This window comes from Drosophila hydei, unplaced genomic scaffold (genome assembly GCF_003285905.1).
Source record: "Drosophila hydei strain 15085-1641.00,03,60 unplaced genomic scaffold, DhydRS2 tig00008116-arrow-pilon, whole genome shotgun sequence".
In the NCBI taxonomy this organism is placed as follows: Eukaryota; Metazoa; Arthropoda; class Insecta; order Diptera; family Drosophilidae; genus Drosophila; species Drosophila hydei.
This window is the reverse complement of record NW_022045829.1, coordinates 2819864-2834056: the sequence shown is the minus strand read 5'-3', so window position 1 is coordinate 2834056 and position 14193 is coordinate 2819864. Positions and strand designations below refer to the sequence as shown.

At 39.5% G+C, this 14193-nt stretch overlaps 5 protein-coding genes across 5 annotated transcripts; 3 read left to right on the top strand and 2 right to left on the bottom strand.

Annotated features, from left to right (window-relative positions):
- Positions 1-34: 34 nt before the first annotated feature.
- Positions 35-3733, bottom strand: LOC111600392 (defense protein l(2)34Fc). The gene is made up of 3 exons (XM_030224679.1): positions 3712-3733; positions 450-763; positions 35-388 (listed from the first exon to the last, which is right to left on the bottom strand). The coding sequence occupies exons 2-3, from the start codon at positions 756-758 to the stop codon at positions 218-220; spliced, it is 480 nt and encodes a 159-aa protein (XP_030080539.1). The 5' UTR covers positions 759-763; positions 3712-3733; the 3' UTR covers positions 35-217.
- Positions 3734-4347: 614 nt separating this feature from the next.
- LOC111600354 lies at positions 4348-5158 on the top strand. Its single transcript, XM_023316426.2, has 2 exons — positions 4348-4755; positions 4812-5158. The coding sequence occupies exons 1-2, from the start codon at positions 4572-4574 to the stop codon at positions 5156-5158; spliced, it is 531 nt and encodes a 176-aa protein (XP_023172194.1). The 5' UTR covers positions 4348-4571.
- A 41-nt stretch (positions 5159-5199) lies between these two features.
- LOC111600353 (nucleolar protein 10) lies at positions 5200-7627 on the bottom strand. The gene is made up of 4 exons (XM_023316425.2): positions 7478-7627; positions 7018-7419; positions 6234-6955; positions 5200-6176 (listed from the first exon to the last, which is right to left on the bottom strand). Exons 1-4 carry the CDS (start codon positions 7541-7543, stop codon positions 5204-5206), a joined length of 2163 nt encoding a protein of 720 aa, XP_023172193.1. The 5' UTR covers positions 7544-7627; the 3' UTR covers positions 5200-5203.
- Positions 7628-7741: 114 nt separating this feature from the next.
- Positions 7742-10782, top strand: LOC111600366 (ras-related protein Rab-14). Its single transcript, XM_023316443.2, has 5 exons — positions 7742-8056; positions 9695-9808; positions 9875-10055; positions 10120-10302; positions 10367-10782. Exons 2-5 carry the CDS (start codon positions 9703-9705, stop codon positions 10542-10544), a joined length of 648 nt encoding a protein of 215 aa, XP_023172211.1. The 5' UTR covers positions 7742-8056; positions 9695-9702; the 3' UTR covers positions 10545-10782.
- A 962-nt stretch (positions 10783-11744) lies between these two features.
- On the top strand, positions 11745-14003 carry LOC111600379 (polypeptide N-acetylgalactosaminyltransferase 35A). Its single transcript, XM_023316455.2, has one exon. The coding sequence runs from the start codon at positions 11876-11878 to the stop codon at positions 13739-13741; it is 1866 nt and encodes a 621-aa protein (XP_023172223.2). The 5' UTR covers positions 11745-11875; the 3' UTR covers positions 13742-14003.
- Positions 14004-14193: the final 190 nt, after the last annotated feature.

Genomic DNA, 14193 nt, shown 5'->3' with positions numbered 1-14193 from the left:
ATTTGTTTTTATATTTGACTTTATTGTGCAAAAATACTGTTTTCCAACACTGGCATGTGATTAAGAACAAGTTCAAACATGTACATAAATCATGAAATATTTATCACAAAAATTCCATTAGCCTTCAAATGGACAAAATAAAAGAGAAATTAGAAAAAACAACGAGAGCACATTTAGAAAACAAAACCGTTAATAGAACTTTGAAAAACAATCTACTTTACTCCACATCAATGTCCTTGGTGACACGACCCACCCAGTAGACGAAGCCAGTTTGCACCACAGTTGCCATGAATTTAACATTGCCCTTATAGCCTGCTGGTGGGATCCAGTCAAAGGTGACACCGCTCAGAGGGCTGCCCTTGACGGCCTTCAGATGGGTCAGTGAATCCTAAATAGAATTCAATTAGTAATTAGATAAAAGACCAATTATTTGTTGCTGTTGTTCTCACTTCAGGTCCCGAGCAGTCCAGGGTTTGGGAGTGTTGAGTGTCCACCACCTTGAACTGACCCACCACACGATTCTGACCATCGCGTGCTTGAATCAGGAAGCCTAGGAACTCATCACCGCCTAGAGTCAATGTCAGCTTCTGATCGCCACGCACATGCGAGGGGCCGGAGAAGCTATATGGCGGCTTCTTGGTCTGCAGCTCAGCTCCGTGCTGTGGAGTTAGATCACGGCAGGCAGCCTTCGGTGCGCCCTCTGAGTAGGCGTGCACACTAACAACCAGAAAGGCGGCAATCAGCAGCATACGGAACATTGTGTCTATAGTGAAGAGAAAGAAAAAGAGAGCGAGAGAGAGAGCAACAAAAACATTAGTGCAATAGTATAAATACAACTAAAGGGCGGTAACTGTTAATTTACATTTGTGGCTGCAGAGCCTATGCTTGTATCTGTTACTGCTAACAGCAGTTCGCTAAAGCTAACATGATCTTATTTCCTGTAGCTAAATTTAATTTGCAACACTGTTAAGCGACTACCTTAGCCCTGCGCTGCATAAGCTTAAGAGTCTGTTATGCCTGGCTATGTTAACTAACAGTTGTTTCCTACCTACTTGAAATATCTGTTATTAGCTGCAGTTTGTCTGCTTCACTGTTAATGCTAATGCAATCAGTTCTGTTATCATTAAAGCCTCTGTTAACCGTTAAATAAGTATTTGAAATGGAAAGCTAATTGTTTGTGTTTGTTTTTCTTTTTTGCTTTTGTTCACTAATTAATTAATTAACATTTACAACAATGTGCGCGACCTTATCACATATTAGTTTATTCATTTTCCTAGCACTGCCCTTGGCCAGCTTGACCAGCTAGCTGTATAAATGTTATCTCCATATTGCATTCGCAATTTATATATGAATTGAAAACCAGAATTTAGCGACAAGTTTCTGTACAGATGCACTTTGCACAGCTGGCGCTTAGCCTTGAATAATTGGCAAACGTCACCAAATCGTTATGAGGCTCTCTCGAAGTCGGGTTCAACTAACGCGAAAGACACTTCTAAAGACTTGCCAAAATTAGGTAATTCCAGCACGCTTCGCCCATAAATCGTAACTCAGATATATACATACATATATAATATATAACAAAATAATTATCAACTTGGCCAAGTTGCATTTGCATGCTGCTTAAAAGAGCTTTAGAAAAAGAGATAAGCAAGAAAAAAATTCAAACAATATGTATAACTGGTTTTTGGAGCTATACGAAATTCGAAAAAACATTAAAATCAAAACCCGTTTACAGTACATTTCCATTAAAGTGCGATTCCATAGAAACTTAACTTTAACTGATCATTCAGCTGGGCCTTTTATAAGAAGAAATCATATAGTGTATTGCGTCGTGACGGCTGGAGGGGAGGGGCAAAATGTTTCAATTGCTTTAAGCATTTCCTGAACTTCAATTCAAGTTCAAGGCAACCAATTTTGCTGGCCTTTTATTAGTTTCCTATTGATCTACAATGCACGAACTATGAGACAATGATCTACGATTGTCAATCTATGAATTACGATCTATGATAACCAAATACGATCTTCGATCTACAATGCACAATTGCCGATCCATGATCTACGGTATATGATAATTTATCGAAGACTTGCTGCAGATGATCTACAAGCAATAATCTTTCTACGGTATTCAATCGACAATCTATGATCTATACGAGCTATACGATCATCGATCTGCAATGCCCAATCGACTATCTATGTCTTACGATCTACAAACTAAGATCGATCCGATGTACCATTTATGTTTTGCGAGCTACGATATAAGATCCATGACCTTAGATCTAAATAAGATCAACAATCCTCGATGTACAGTGCACAATCATCGATCTATGTTTTACGATATACCATGTACGATAATCGGCCTGAACTCAAAGCAATCTATTCACACGCCAACGCAGTCGAGCACTAAAGACCTTGTCTCAACGAAAAAAAAGTGTCAAGCCAGTTTGTCTTGGTACTGAGCCCAGCCTCAAGTCGGAGATTTACATATATAGATATACCAGATATACAAGCATATGTACAACTAGCTTGTTTATATGTTAAAGTTCAGCCTTTTGCCTAGCTACATTAATGATAATTTGTCTTGTCTTGTCTTCTGCTGTGTTGTGTTGCCTTTGGTTGTTTATTTTGTCAAAAAACCGGTTGCTTGATTTGTTTAAATAAAATCTCATCGTTTATTTGCCTCTGGCCAAGCACAGAAATCCTCAATTATTGGGTATTTTGTAATGTTTTGGCCGAATTGAGTTCGAAATTATGAGTTCGCTGAGGCTTGAAGCAGAATAAATATATGAATTATGGAAAACTAATAAACCATTGTTTAATAACACGCAATGCTTAAATGCGAAAAACTGGGAAAAATATTAAACAATTGATTAATTATATATGTCTGTATAATAACTCTATTATAAACATGCCAATGCTTGGCAAATAGTTTATTAATAAATTTAATAAAATCAGCTTTGGACATTTGGTATTAAAATATTGAGCTTTGAACTGTTATCCTGATATTTTCATAAATTACTATAGATTTACATAATATTTAATTTACTATTTATCCTAGACTTTGTTTACGAGGAAATTTGCACAATAAATCGACTAAAAATTTATTAGGAATTATTTGCAATATTTTAATATTTTTGCATTGCACTCTTGTCCTGTTATATTTTAAATATTATTTTCTTATCTTTTATGACACTGCACAATATTTGTATGTTTTAACCTACCGTTTAGTTAACCAAAAACCACACGGCACGAAAGAAAAACTTGAAATGAGCTGAAAATTCTACCACAGCTGCCTATTTATACCAAAATAAATAACAAGCAATGCTTAAATGCGAAAAACTGGGAAAAATATTAAACAATTGATTAATTATATATGTCTGTATAATAACTCTATTATAAACATGCCAATGCTTGGCAAATAGTTTATTAATAAATTTAATAAAATCAGCTTTGGACATTTGGTATTAAAATATTGAGCTTTGAACTGTTATCCTGATATTTTCATAAATTACTATAGATTTACATAATATTTAATTTACTATTTATCCTAGACTTTGTTTACGAGGAAACTTGCACAATAAATCGACTACAAATTTATTAGGAATTATTTGCAATATTTTAATATTTTTGCATTGCACTCTTGTCCTGTTATATTTTAAATATTATTTTCTTATCTTTTATGACACTGCACAATATTTGTATGTTTTAACCTACCGTTTAGTTAACCAAAAACCACACGGCACGAAAGAAAAACTTGAAATGAGCTGAAAATTCTACCACAACTGCCTATTTATACCAAAATAAATAAAAATATATATTAAAGCCAACTACAAAGCCGGTCCGAGCTGAAACTATGAGAAGCAACAGCTTTATAGACCGGTCAGCGCTGAGCTTTTCAGCCAGCAAAGCTGAGCTTATGGAAAGCTTTGCTGCCTTCATTTAAATGAGAACTGTTACGCTTGGCGAACGTCGTTTCAGGAAAAACAAAGTCGAGTCTATAAAACTGCTAAACGCTGACTAATGCTTTAATCTAAATAGATAAACAAATGCCGAGTACTTAATTAACAGCATTCCATTTTTTTATATATATTTTTTTTGCTACAAATTCGCTAATAAATGTCAAATTTGTTTTTTTCTTTATTGAACAATTAAAATGAAATTTGATGGCCTAAATTAAATTTTGTTAAATTGAGCGTTGTAAGAAAAGTGGGCCAAATTGTAGGACAGAACATATTTATCAGTTAATTAGCTGTTTATATAATTAATTGAGTTTTACAAAATTTCTTATACAAATTTTTAACTCACTTTTTCTACATTTTCTTTTATTTACATTGAATTGCTTTCAATTCTAACGGCACTTTGTCAATAGATTTAAGCTTCAACAGTCTGGCAACTTGTCAGAGCTGCCACGCTGCTGCCTTTAGCTGTCATTTTTAAACATTCGTTAAGCAAAAGCTAGAAAAAAAGTTAATTCATGTCAAATAATATAAAAGGACGAGCAAAACTAAGCTAAGCAATCAATGTTTTTAAGAAAACATATATTATAATTTTAAATTATATTCTAAAACAAAACTATGGGCGCAGAGCAATCGGCTTTGTTAGCCTGCACCCAAACGGGCAAACCTGAAAAGCCACTGAAGCTGGAAAACGCTGAACAATTTTTTCAATTGTATTTCGATAGAATGCCTGAACCTAAAACGGGACCTGTTACAGAGGCGCTGTTGCATTTAATAATGAATGCACCGCACCCAAACTTAGGTAGGTGTCGATAAATGTGATCCAATCAAGTGAAAGCTATGCAAATTCAACTGTAGAGTCCAGGGAGCGAGCCAGCTGGGCGAACCAGCAGGAACAGGATTCGGGCTATGAGAACGATGAGCCAGAAACGGAAGAGCCTAGCGAGGAGGAGCTCGATATCGATATGGTATCGGAGGAGGAAACAGTTGATCAATTATCGGATACTGAAATGAGCATAGAATCTAATTCTACTATTTATAATAATAATGATGACGGCGATAATAATGATAGCGATTTTGAACTGATTCCATTGGAATTTGTCGATCTGCAGCCCATCGAGAGTCTCAATATGGAAGATCCGCAGCTGGAATTCGAGAAGGAGTTTATAATAAAGGTTGCTGACTTGAATGAAGAATTATTATAGTCTAATTTTTACATAAATTAAAGCATTATGCACACTCATGTTCTCCTACTTAAAATTAACCTTCTTCAATCTTAGGGACTTGATGTTTCTCACTATGCCGCGGCGTTCGTCTCGATGCTTTTTCAGCTCTGCTTCACGTTTCTTTGCCATGTATTGGGATTTCTTTTCTTTGTTCACTTCAAAGGTCATCTGGCGATTGCCCAGTGAGCGGCCCACATTTGTTACATTGCCCTCCAGGCTGGACATTACGCGAATGCGATCCTGGAGACTGGCCTGTTTGATGCGCTGCTCCACCTCGCTGTTGCCCCGATGTTTGTCCAGCGGCGTTAGCTTGAAGTGTGTGCTATTGCTTGGTACCTGTTGTCTATTTCCGTTTGCTATTGGCGCCGCATAATCATCTGGGCCATCGGGCTCTTCATCCTCTTGCTCTGCTTCTTCCTCATCTTCACGCTGCTGTTTGACCTGTTTGTATGCCTGCTTCATTTCCTTCACGTACTCGCGCCTATCCTCATCATCTGAGGAGGCTTCATCGCCGCTGCTCGCCTCGCTGTCCCCATCACTCTTTTCGAAACCAAACAGATCTTCATCATTGTCGCTATCCTCTCGGGTTTGCGCCTCCTCGGCGTGCAGCTCTGCAACGTGTGCCACTTCAATACGCTGCTTAATGGCCTTTGCCTTGGACTTGTCCAAGCGATTGAGCACAGGTGCGAGCAGTCGATATTCCTCGGCCTCTTTGTTAACCGCAAAGTCGGTGTTCTCGAACATGGCCTTGAAACGTGTATCCTGTAGCAAACTGGGCATATTGCGTTGCTTGGCGCTGTTCGAGGGATTCGCTTGCTCATCCATAATCTTAAGTGCCAGCTCCTTGTTAACCTTTGGCAGTTTAGATTCAATTTGGAGACGTGATTTCCGCTCACTTTCAATCTCCTGCCGCACTTTCTCCTTGCGGAAGCGATCGAAGGCGAATGGCTCGACCACAGCTTTGGCTTTGTTATACAGACGCGCGTCCATAAAGTATCTAGGAATAGGAAGAGATTAAAGCACATAAATTCAACAGGAAAATTTGAACGGTTACCCATGCATATAGCCCTTGAGCAGATTGCTGCCAATGAGATGTTCCAGGCCCAGTTCAGCAAGTTCCTTTTGTGTGATAAATTGATAATCATCGTAGACATTCTCCACAACCTCCGATTCAATTTCCTCGGTTAGATTGTCCAAGAAGCTGCACCAACGCGGCGCTGGGCCCATAGCAGGCACGTAGTATGTCATCATTTTAACATCTTCCTGCGCCAAAAAGAACATGCCTGTATCGGGTATGGTGCAAAAGTCGTTGAACGATGATGTCGACTCTACATAGGCAATTTGTTTTCCGGTCTGCTCATCCCACAGTTTCAACGTGGCCTCGTCCAAACTATAGACGGCATTTTGGGATGGATTGAATGCCAGCCGCTTGATAGGCACCTTATTTAGATGATCTTTGATTAATAATGGCTGGCGGGAACGTATATCATAGAGTAGCACATGTCCAGAAGCAGTGCCAACAGCCATTTGTAGACCATTGCGATATTTAAGCGCTGTGACCGACGGAAACACTTTTACACCCGGCAGTTTCATGGCCACATCCAAAATGGCACAACGCTGTTTTGTGCGTGGATCCCATGCCTCAACAGTTCCTTCTTTGCTGCCCACAGTTAGAAGCTGATGCTCAGGATTTACTTCGCAAGCATTAAGGCAACTAGCATCCGATTCATACGGCTGTAAGAATTGTCCACGCTCCAGATTAAGACGATAGATGTCCTATTAAAAGGATATGCTTAGATCCAATTAATTGTCATAGTTTGCTCACAGTTTTTACTCACTCTGCCCACACCCACAATGAACATATCGCAACTGGGCTTATGGTACTTCATATCACGTCCAAAGCGAGGTATGCGCAATCTGTAGTGACGTCCATGTGCTGCATGGATTTCGATGTAGCGATCGCATTGCAGAAACACCATCTTGCTGTAATCATCGCTGATCACCTCGAATGTCGTAACCTCCGAGTCGAAACAGCGCTCAAATTTGATGGACAGATTGCTAACTTCAAAGCATTTGACACGTGGTTTATATGTGCCTGTGGCCAGTATAAACTGTTGATCGGGGCTCATACGTATGCTTGTACAAACGCCGGGCATATCGAAGTCTTGGATGAGCTCGATCTGTCGCCTCGAATCCACCTTCTTCATCAGCTGTGAGCGCTTGCGGCGATCGGTGAGCCACTTTATAGAAATCAAACGTTAATTAGATGCTGCATAAATGAAACGTACCATTACTTACATCTGGCACCGACTTGCCGGCGCTCAGGTTATAGATTTTCACATCGTTCACTTCGTTGACAAACATTACTGCATTTTAAAATAAAATATCGCGCATAAACAAAAGGAACACGTGCGGTACGGCGGTATGACAGTGCTGTGTAGTAAGCTAACTGCTCCACTTCGCAACACTGCTAGCAAGTGCTGCACAGCTGTTAATTTGATTACCATGTATATGTATATATGTATATGTATATATTATTAAACAGTCTGGCAACATCATAGAACTCGTTGCTAAATTTGCAAACAAGAAAACGCAAAAGATATTTGCTGCTGGCCACCCAGCAAAGTTTTCGTCGTTGCAAATTAAACCTATTTCGTTTAGTGTTATATATATTACTGCATATTATTGCTAATTGCTCTGCTTTTAAACTAAGCATAAACCACGACTGGCATCGTCTGAGTGTGATTGGAAGTATAAACAAATACAGAAGCGATACGCATATACACAGAAACAATAGTAACACCCCCGTGCTCGTTGTTGCAGCCCTACATTCCTGTTCCCTAGTTAAAGCCAAAACACAGAAAAAATATAAAAACGGTGAGTAATATATATTGTTGTTGTTAAGCCAATTAAAAACGCGCTGCAATTTTGATTGCGTCTTTAGCTAATATTCAGAATGTACGTAACTTGTGGTCTTATGGGTGTGTGTGTGTTTCTGTGTAATTGTATTGGTGTCAGGGGTAAAGGTGGGGGCCGTCTGGGAGTACCGTAATGACAACTTTCCCTTATACTATATAAAGTACTCGCTATGTTATTGTTGTTGTTTTAGGGCAGCCCAGTTTCGACCTCTCGCTCTCGATATTAGTCTGCGCGGGTCTACACCCCTCAAATCGTTGTTGTTGTGGCAGTCTCCGTTACCGCGAGTTGTGTTTATTTCTTTTTATCAAAAACTGGTGCTTCAGCAGGCAACAGGGAACATTCCCACACACAGACAACCCCACATTTACGCAAATTTTATTTTAATTATTTGTTTCAATCAATTTGAAGATCTTTATCAGCGTCTCGAGTAGATATTAAACTTTTAATACTATTTTTTTTATTCCGTCTTTTTTGTGAGTCAACATGGAGCAGGTTTTGCTCCGTTTTCATTCATAGTTATGCGATTGACTGATAAGGCGGGTTATATATTCACTTGACAATAAATTAATATAATTTTTATTGTTTGTTTAATGGACAAACAATGGTTAATAGAAATCTATGAAGCCCATTAGAAAAAAAAATTAGATAAATGATTTCTTTAGATGTGTATCTTTGATCTTGCCTGCCCATTTAGGACGATTTCGTTGACATTTATAACTAAAATTTATCTAATAAGAATTGTAAATAAACAAAAACAATCATTTTTTTCATCTTGCTAAGAATTTTGATTTTATAAAGTATTTTTTTCAGTGCATTAATAATTATAATTTGCCAACAAAAGCTTCGTTTATCTGTAAGCAAATGTGAACTTTTTTAGCTTAGAATGCCAAACATAAGCTTAACTACTAGAAATATGTAGAAGCTAAATTTTATAAAGTTATTTCTTGCTTCAAAAATAATATTGTATTAATTGTCAATATAATTTTCTCAATATAAGTTTCCTTCCTATAAATATGTCTCAAGTTCTGATAGCTTGGTATTCTTACCAAAGCCTTAGCTCATTCCGACTTGCTGATATGATATGCGTACTTGGAACGTTGTTTTGCGACTATCTGACAAACTTTAAAGTGGGGTCGCGCCACACCAACTCTTCAAACAATAAAACAGCGCTCGGTTTTTAACTCAGTCAACAAATAAACTGAATGGCCGGACGGCTGTTTAAATATGAGGCACAAGACCCACAATTGGGAACAGCCCCAACCACGCTGGCAACATGCCACAAAAAAAAAAAAAAATAAATAAACAGTAGTCCAGAAGCGACACTGAAACGAATTAATGCAGCGTTACAATTGCCTGATAGGCAGGCAGGTCGCAAGACACTCAACTTCTGCATAGAGGCATCTAAATGTGCATATATAGCTTATATAGTGGCAACTGGCATTGGTAGACATGGATGTAAAGCTGCGCAAGATGCGTGGAATTGTTAACAAACTCCACGAACGCATAGATTACCTAATAGAAAACTGTGCGAATGGGCCAACGAAAGCTTATACTAAATCAATATGTTCAACTAATATGCATAATATCATTTCGCAGGTCCCAATATGACTGCAGCACCTTACAACTACAACTATATATTTAAGTACATCATCATTGGGGACATGGGCGTGGGCAAGTCCTGTCTGCTGCATCAGTTCACTGAAAAGAAATGTAAGTAGCTAGAAAGCTGTCTAGCATTATGGAAACCTCTATTGCCTCTCTATCTCTTATCCACAGTTATGGCCAACTGCCCACATACAATTGGCGTTGAGTTTGGCACACGCATCATTGAGGTAGATGATAAGAAGATTAAGCTACAAATTTGGGATACGGCCGGTCAGGAACGTTTTCGAGCTGTGACACGTTCGTATTATCGCGGTGCAGCTGGTGCTTTAATGGTCTACGACATAACCAGGCGGTGAGTCATATCAGAACAAATGGGAATATCGAAATATTTGTTCTAATTATCTTCGTTTATGCAGCTCCACATATAATCACTTGAGCAGCTGGCTAACCGATACTCGTAATCTCACAAACCCTAGCACTGTGATCTTTCTGATTGGCAATAAATCTGATTTGGAGAGCACACGCGAAGTAACCTATGAGGAGGCTAAGGAGTTTGCCGACGAGAATGGACTCATGTTTTTGGAAGCCAGCGCCATGACGTAAATGTTCACTAATTTGTATATATATAATACTGTACTAAAGCCTTTTTATTCTTGCAATTAGTGGTCAAAATGTGGAGGAGGCATTTTTGGAGACGGCACGCAAGATCTATCAGAATATACAGGAAGGTCGCCTGGATTTAAATGCATCCGAATCGGGTGTACAACATCGACCTTCGCAGCCATCGCGGCCATCTCTCAGCAGCGAGGCAACGCATGCCAAGGATCAATGCTCGTGTTAAATGTATTAAATTTATCTATAAAAACACATACACACAAACACACACATATATAGTTATACAAATCGAAATTTAATTTTTAGCGCAACTCGTAATCATATTGATTTCTATTCTATCTAAAACCACATGCAATGAATAGAAAGAAAACAAAACAAAAATACAGTGTATGTAGTTAAATGATTGGATTAAGTCGTAAAAAAGTGTGAACAAACAACCAAAATATATATTGATGTCTCCGACATTCAGATATTTGTGTAATATCTAATAAGCTATTGATAGAAAATTGTATGATCTACATTCAACTGTTGCATTATGTTCTGATTGCATTGATCGTTGCAAAAAAAGCTATAAAACTGTTTTGATATTTACAAAAGAAAATGCACATGTTGGCAAATATCTCTTATTTCTATATATTTACTTTATACATTAAACATTTTACACATTTTCTTTGTTCTTTATATCACAATTTGTTAGCGATACTATGTATATATTATAATATGAATTTGTAACTTCTTTATGCTGATTTCGTTGAATGTTGTGTAAGCGTGCAGAAGTTCGAAGGCGAGCAATGTTATATGAATATTAAAGACGTATTAAATGCATAATGCTATAGGTAATAAAGAAAAACAATATTTATAAAGCCCTAGAAAAATATCAGTTTTCTTAATCAAATACTAACGAGTGCGCGCTTCAGCTTTGTTAGCTGTGCGCCAACGCAGGTGGCAACGCTGTCAACTTAAACAGGTAAATAATTAGTAAATTAACGCAGCAGTGTCTTATTTATTAATATAATTGGTAGTATAAATTGAAGAGTTTGAACCTTCCTAACTTAATTTTTTGTGTATATTATGAAAATATCCTTTTGTTGAAAATAGTGTGAAAATCTTTATAAAATTTCAGAAGTAAAATACTCAGTTCAAAGTTCAACGAGTGCGCGCATAGGCACAAGTGGCAGCACTGTTAACAGTAGCTCAAGAATACAAATGAATTGAATTAAATCACCTGCTGCAGTCAGCCAATTGCAGTAATTTATTTATTTGATTACGTATAAATATTAAACATGTATATCCATTTTACTAAATAATGCAAAAGTATTTTAAAAATGATACAAACTAAAAAGTCGAGTTCAAAATTAAATAATAGCGCGCTTAAGCGCGGGTGGCAACGCTGTTATCGATATCAACTCGTATATGCAAATTAATTAGTTTTAATTAAAGCAGCGTTGGTAAACCAAAAGCTGCTTTGACGACATGGCATAAATTCCGGTTTTTGTGACCTCGCTGTTATGATGATATCTGCATCGACCGTTAAGCAAACATAACATTAATCCACCTATGATGCAAATTAAGCGTCTGCTATGCAAATCTTGCACCCTCGGCACGGTGCTAATAGCAGGAGTATGGATGCTCGGTCTATTGGCCTACATGCACCATCTGCGTAGCACCATACCGGCGGCTGGCTGGCGTTTCAACAGTGCTGCAAATGCAACGCCCCGGGCAGAGCTGAGCTACCAGGCACAGGTAACAGCTGGCTGCTCGCCCGCCACACCGAACACCACACAGAGTATTGGGACAGGCGATCAGTTCGAGTTGTTGGGCGTGGTTCGCAACAAGCAGGACAAGTATATACGTGACATTGGCTACAAGCATCATGCGTTCAATGCGCTAGTCTCCAATAATATTGGACTATTTCGGGATGTACCCGATACGCGGCACAAGGTATGCGAGCGTGGGGAGACGCTGGAGTCAGAGCAGCTGCCACAAGCTTCGATCATCATGTGCTTCTATAACGAGCACAAGATGACACTGATGCGTTCCATTAAGACCGTGTTGGAGCGTACGCCCAGTCATCTGCTAAAGGAGATTATTCTGGTAGATGACAACAGCGATCTGCCAGAGCTGGAGTTCCATTTGTTGGCTGACCTCCATGCTCGATTGAAGTATGACAATTTGCGCTATGTTCGCAACGAGCAACGCGAGGGCTTGATACGCTCCCGTGTCATCGGAGCACGTGATGCCAGCGGCGATGTTTTGGTTTTCCTTGACTCGCACATCGAAGTGAATCGCCAGTGGGTGGAGCCATTGCTGCGTTTGGTCAAGGCAGAGAATGCAACGCTGGCGGTGCCTGTAATTGATCTTATCAATGCGGATACGTTTGAGTATACGCCCAGTCCGCTAGTGCGCGGGGGCTTTAATTGGGGTCTGCACTTCCGCTGGGAGAATCTACCGGAGGGCACGCTCAAGGTGCCGGAGGATTTCAAAGGACCCTTCCGCTCACCCACCATGGCCGGCGGGTTGTTCGCAGTGAATCGCTTGTACTTCCAGCACATTGGTGAATATGACATGGCTATGGATATCTGGGGTGGCGAGAACATCGAGATCTCATTTCGTGTGTGGCAATGTGGCGGTGCCATCAAGATTGTGCCCTGCTCCCGCGTTGGTCACATCTTTCGCAAACGTCGACCCTATACGGCGCCCGATGGCGCCAATACCATGTTGAAGAATTCGCTGCGCTTGGCTCATGTCTGGATGGATAAGTATAAGGACTTCTATTTGAAGCATGAAAAGGTGGCCAGAGACTATGATTATGGCGATATCAGAGCACGTCTACAGCTACGCGAGCGTCTGCACTGTAAGGACTTTGGCTGGTATCTGAAAAATGTTTACCCCGAGCTGCGCTTACCTGGAGATGAGTCCAAGAAGTCTGGATCGGCGCCAGTCTTTCAGCCGTGGCATTCGCGCAAGCGCAATTATTTGGACTCATTTCAGCTTCGTCTAGCGGGCACTCAGCTCTGCGCCGCTGTAGTGGCGCCCAAGGTGAAGGGCTTCTGGAAGAAGGGCAGCTCCTTGACGCTGCAAGTCTGCAAACCCCGTGCGCCCAATCAGATGTGGTACGAGACAGAGAAGTCGGAGATTATATTAGATAAGTTGTTCTGTCTGGAGGCGGCGGCCGATACGTTGGTCATCATTAACAAGTGTCACGAAATGCTGGGCGATCAGCAATGGAGGCATACACGTAACGCCAACAGTCCCGTCTACAACATGGCCAAGGGCACCTGTCTGCGTGCCTCCGCTGCGGAGGTGGGTGCTCGGATCAGCTTGGATCTGTGCTCCAAGGCGGATGGCGTTGGTGGCGCCTGGGACATTGTGCTCTTGAAACAGGAGCCGCAGCAGCAGCCAAAGCTGGACAAGCAGTTGTGAGCCTTACAGGTGGTATAAAGCAATAATTAGACTGAATTTGTCTATATAGATACAGTAAAATAAGCTCTTGATATCAGTTTATTAAGTTTTGAATAGTCAGTATTTTTTGCACAAAACTGTTTGGTTTGACGCAATCAATGACAAAAGTCAAAAACAAATCGAAATATTAAGTATTCAAGTGATTGAAGTGTTAACGTACGATTCCAATATCTCCAATACAGATATATATTTATGTAGATATCAATTAGTTTTGTAAGGGTTATAGTATGGACGAAAAGCAAGTAATGTATTCATTATCAATATTCAGTATCAATAAAGCTTTCGTAATTTATATAAATTTAAATTCTATTTATTCGCAATGTAAAAATTCCGAAATAGTGGCAACGCTATGGCAAAACTGTTATATGATGTCGGCAAATGGTGTCTTACTGTTTTTTGCAAATTTCTTTCAC

Coding starts and splice junctions, on each gene's coding strand:
- LOC111600392 (XM_030224679.1), bottom strand. CDS start 758: ATGTTCCGTATGCTGCTGATTGCCGCCTTTCTGGTTGTTAGTGTGCAC. Junction 389..449: donor TGGACTGCTCGGGACCTGAA/GTGAGAACAACA, acceptor AATTCTATTTAG/GATTCACTGACCCATCTGAA.
- LOC111600354 (XM_023316426.2), top strand. CDS start 4,572: ATGGGCGCAGAGCAATCGGCTTTGTTAGCCTGCACCCAAACGGGCAAA. Junction 4,756..4,811: donor TGCACCGCACCCAAACTTAG/GTAGGTGTCGAT, acceptor ATTCAACTGTAG/AGTCCAGGGAGCGAGCCAGC.
- LOC111600353 (XM_023316425.2), bottom strand. CDS start 7,543: ATGTTTGTCAACGAAGTGAACGATGTGAAAATCTATAACCTGAGCGCC. Junction 7,420..7,477: donor CCGGCAAGTCGGTGCCAGAT/GTAAGTAATGGT, acceptor ATTTCTATAAAG/TGGCTCACCGATCGCCGCAA. Junction 6,177..6,233: donor CTCAAGGGCTATATGCATGG/GTAACCGTTCAA, acceptor TCCTATTCCTAG/ATACTTTATGGACGCGCGTC.
- LOC111600366 (XM_023316443.2), top strand. CDS start 9,703: ATGACTGCAGCACCTTACAACTACAACTATATATTTAAGTACATCATC. Junction 9,809..9,874: donor TCAGTTCACTGAAAAGAAAT/GTAAGTAGCTAG, acceptor TCTTATCCACAG/TTATGGCCAACTGCCCACAT. Junction 10,303..10,366: donor TTGGAAGCCAGCGCCATGAC/GTAAATGTTCAC, acceptor TCTTGCAATTAG/TGGTCAAAATGTGGAGGAGG.
- LOC111600379 (XM_023316455.2), top strand. CDS start 11,876: ATGATGCAAATTAAGCGTCTGCTATGCAAATCTTGCACCCTCGGCACG.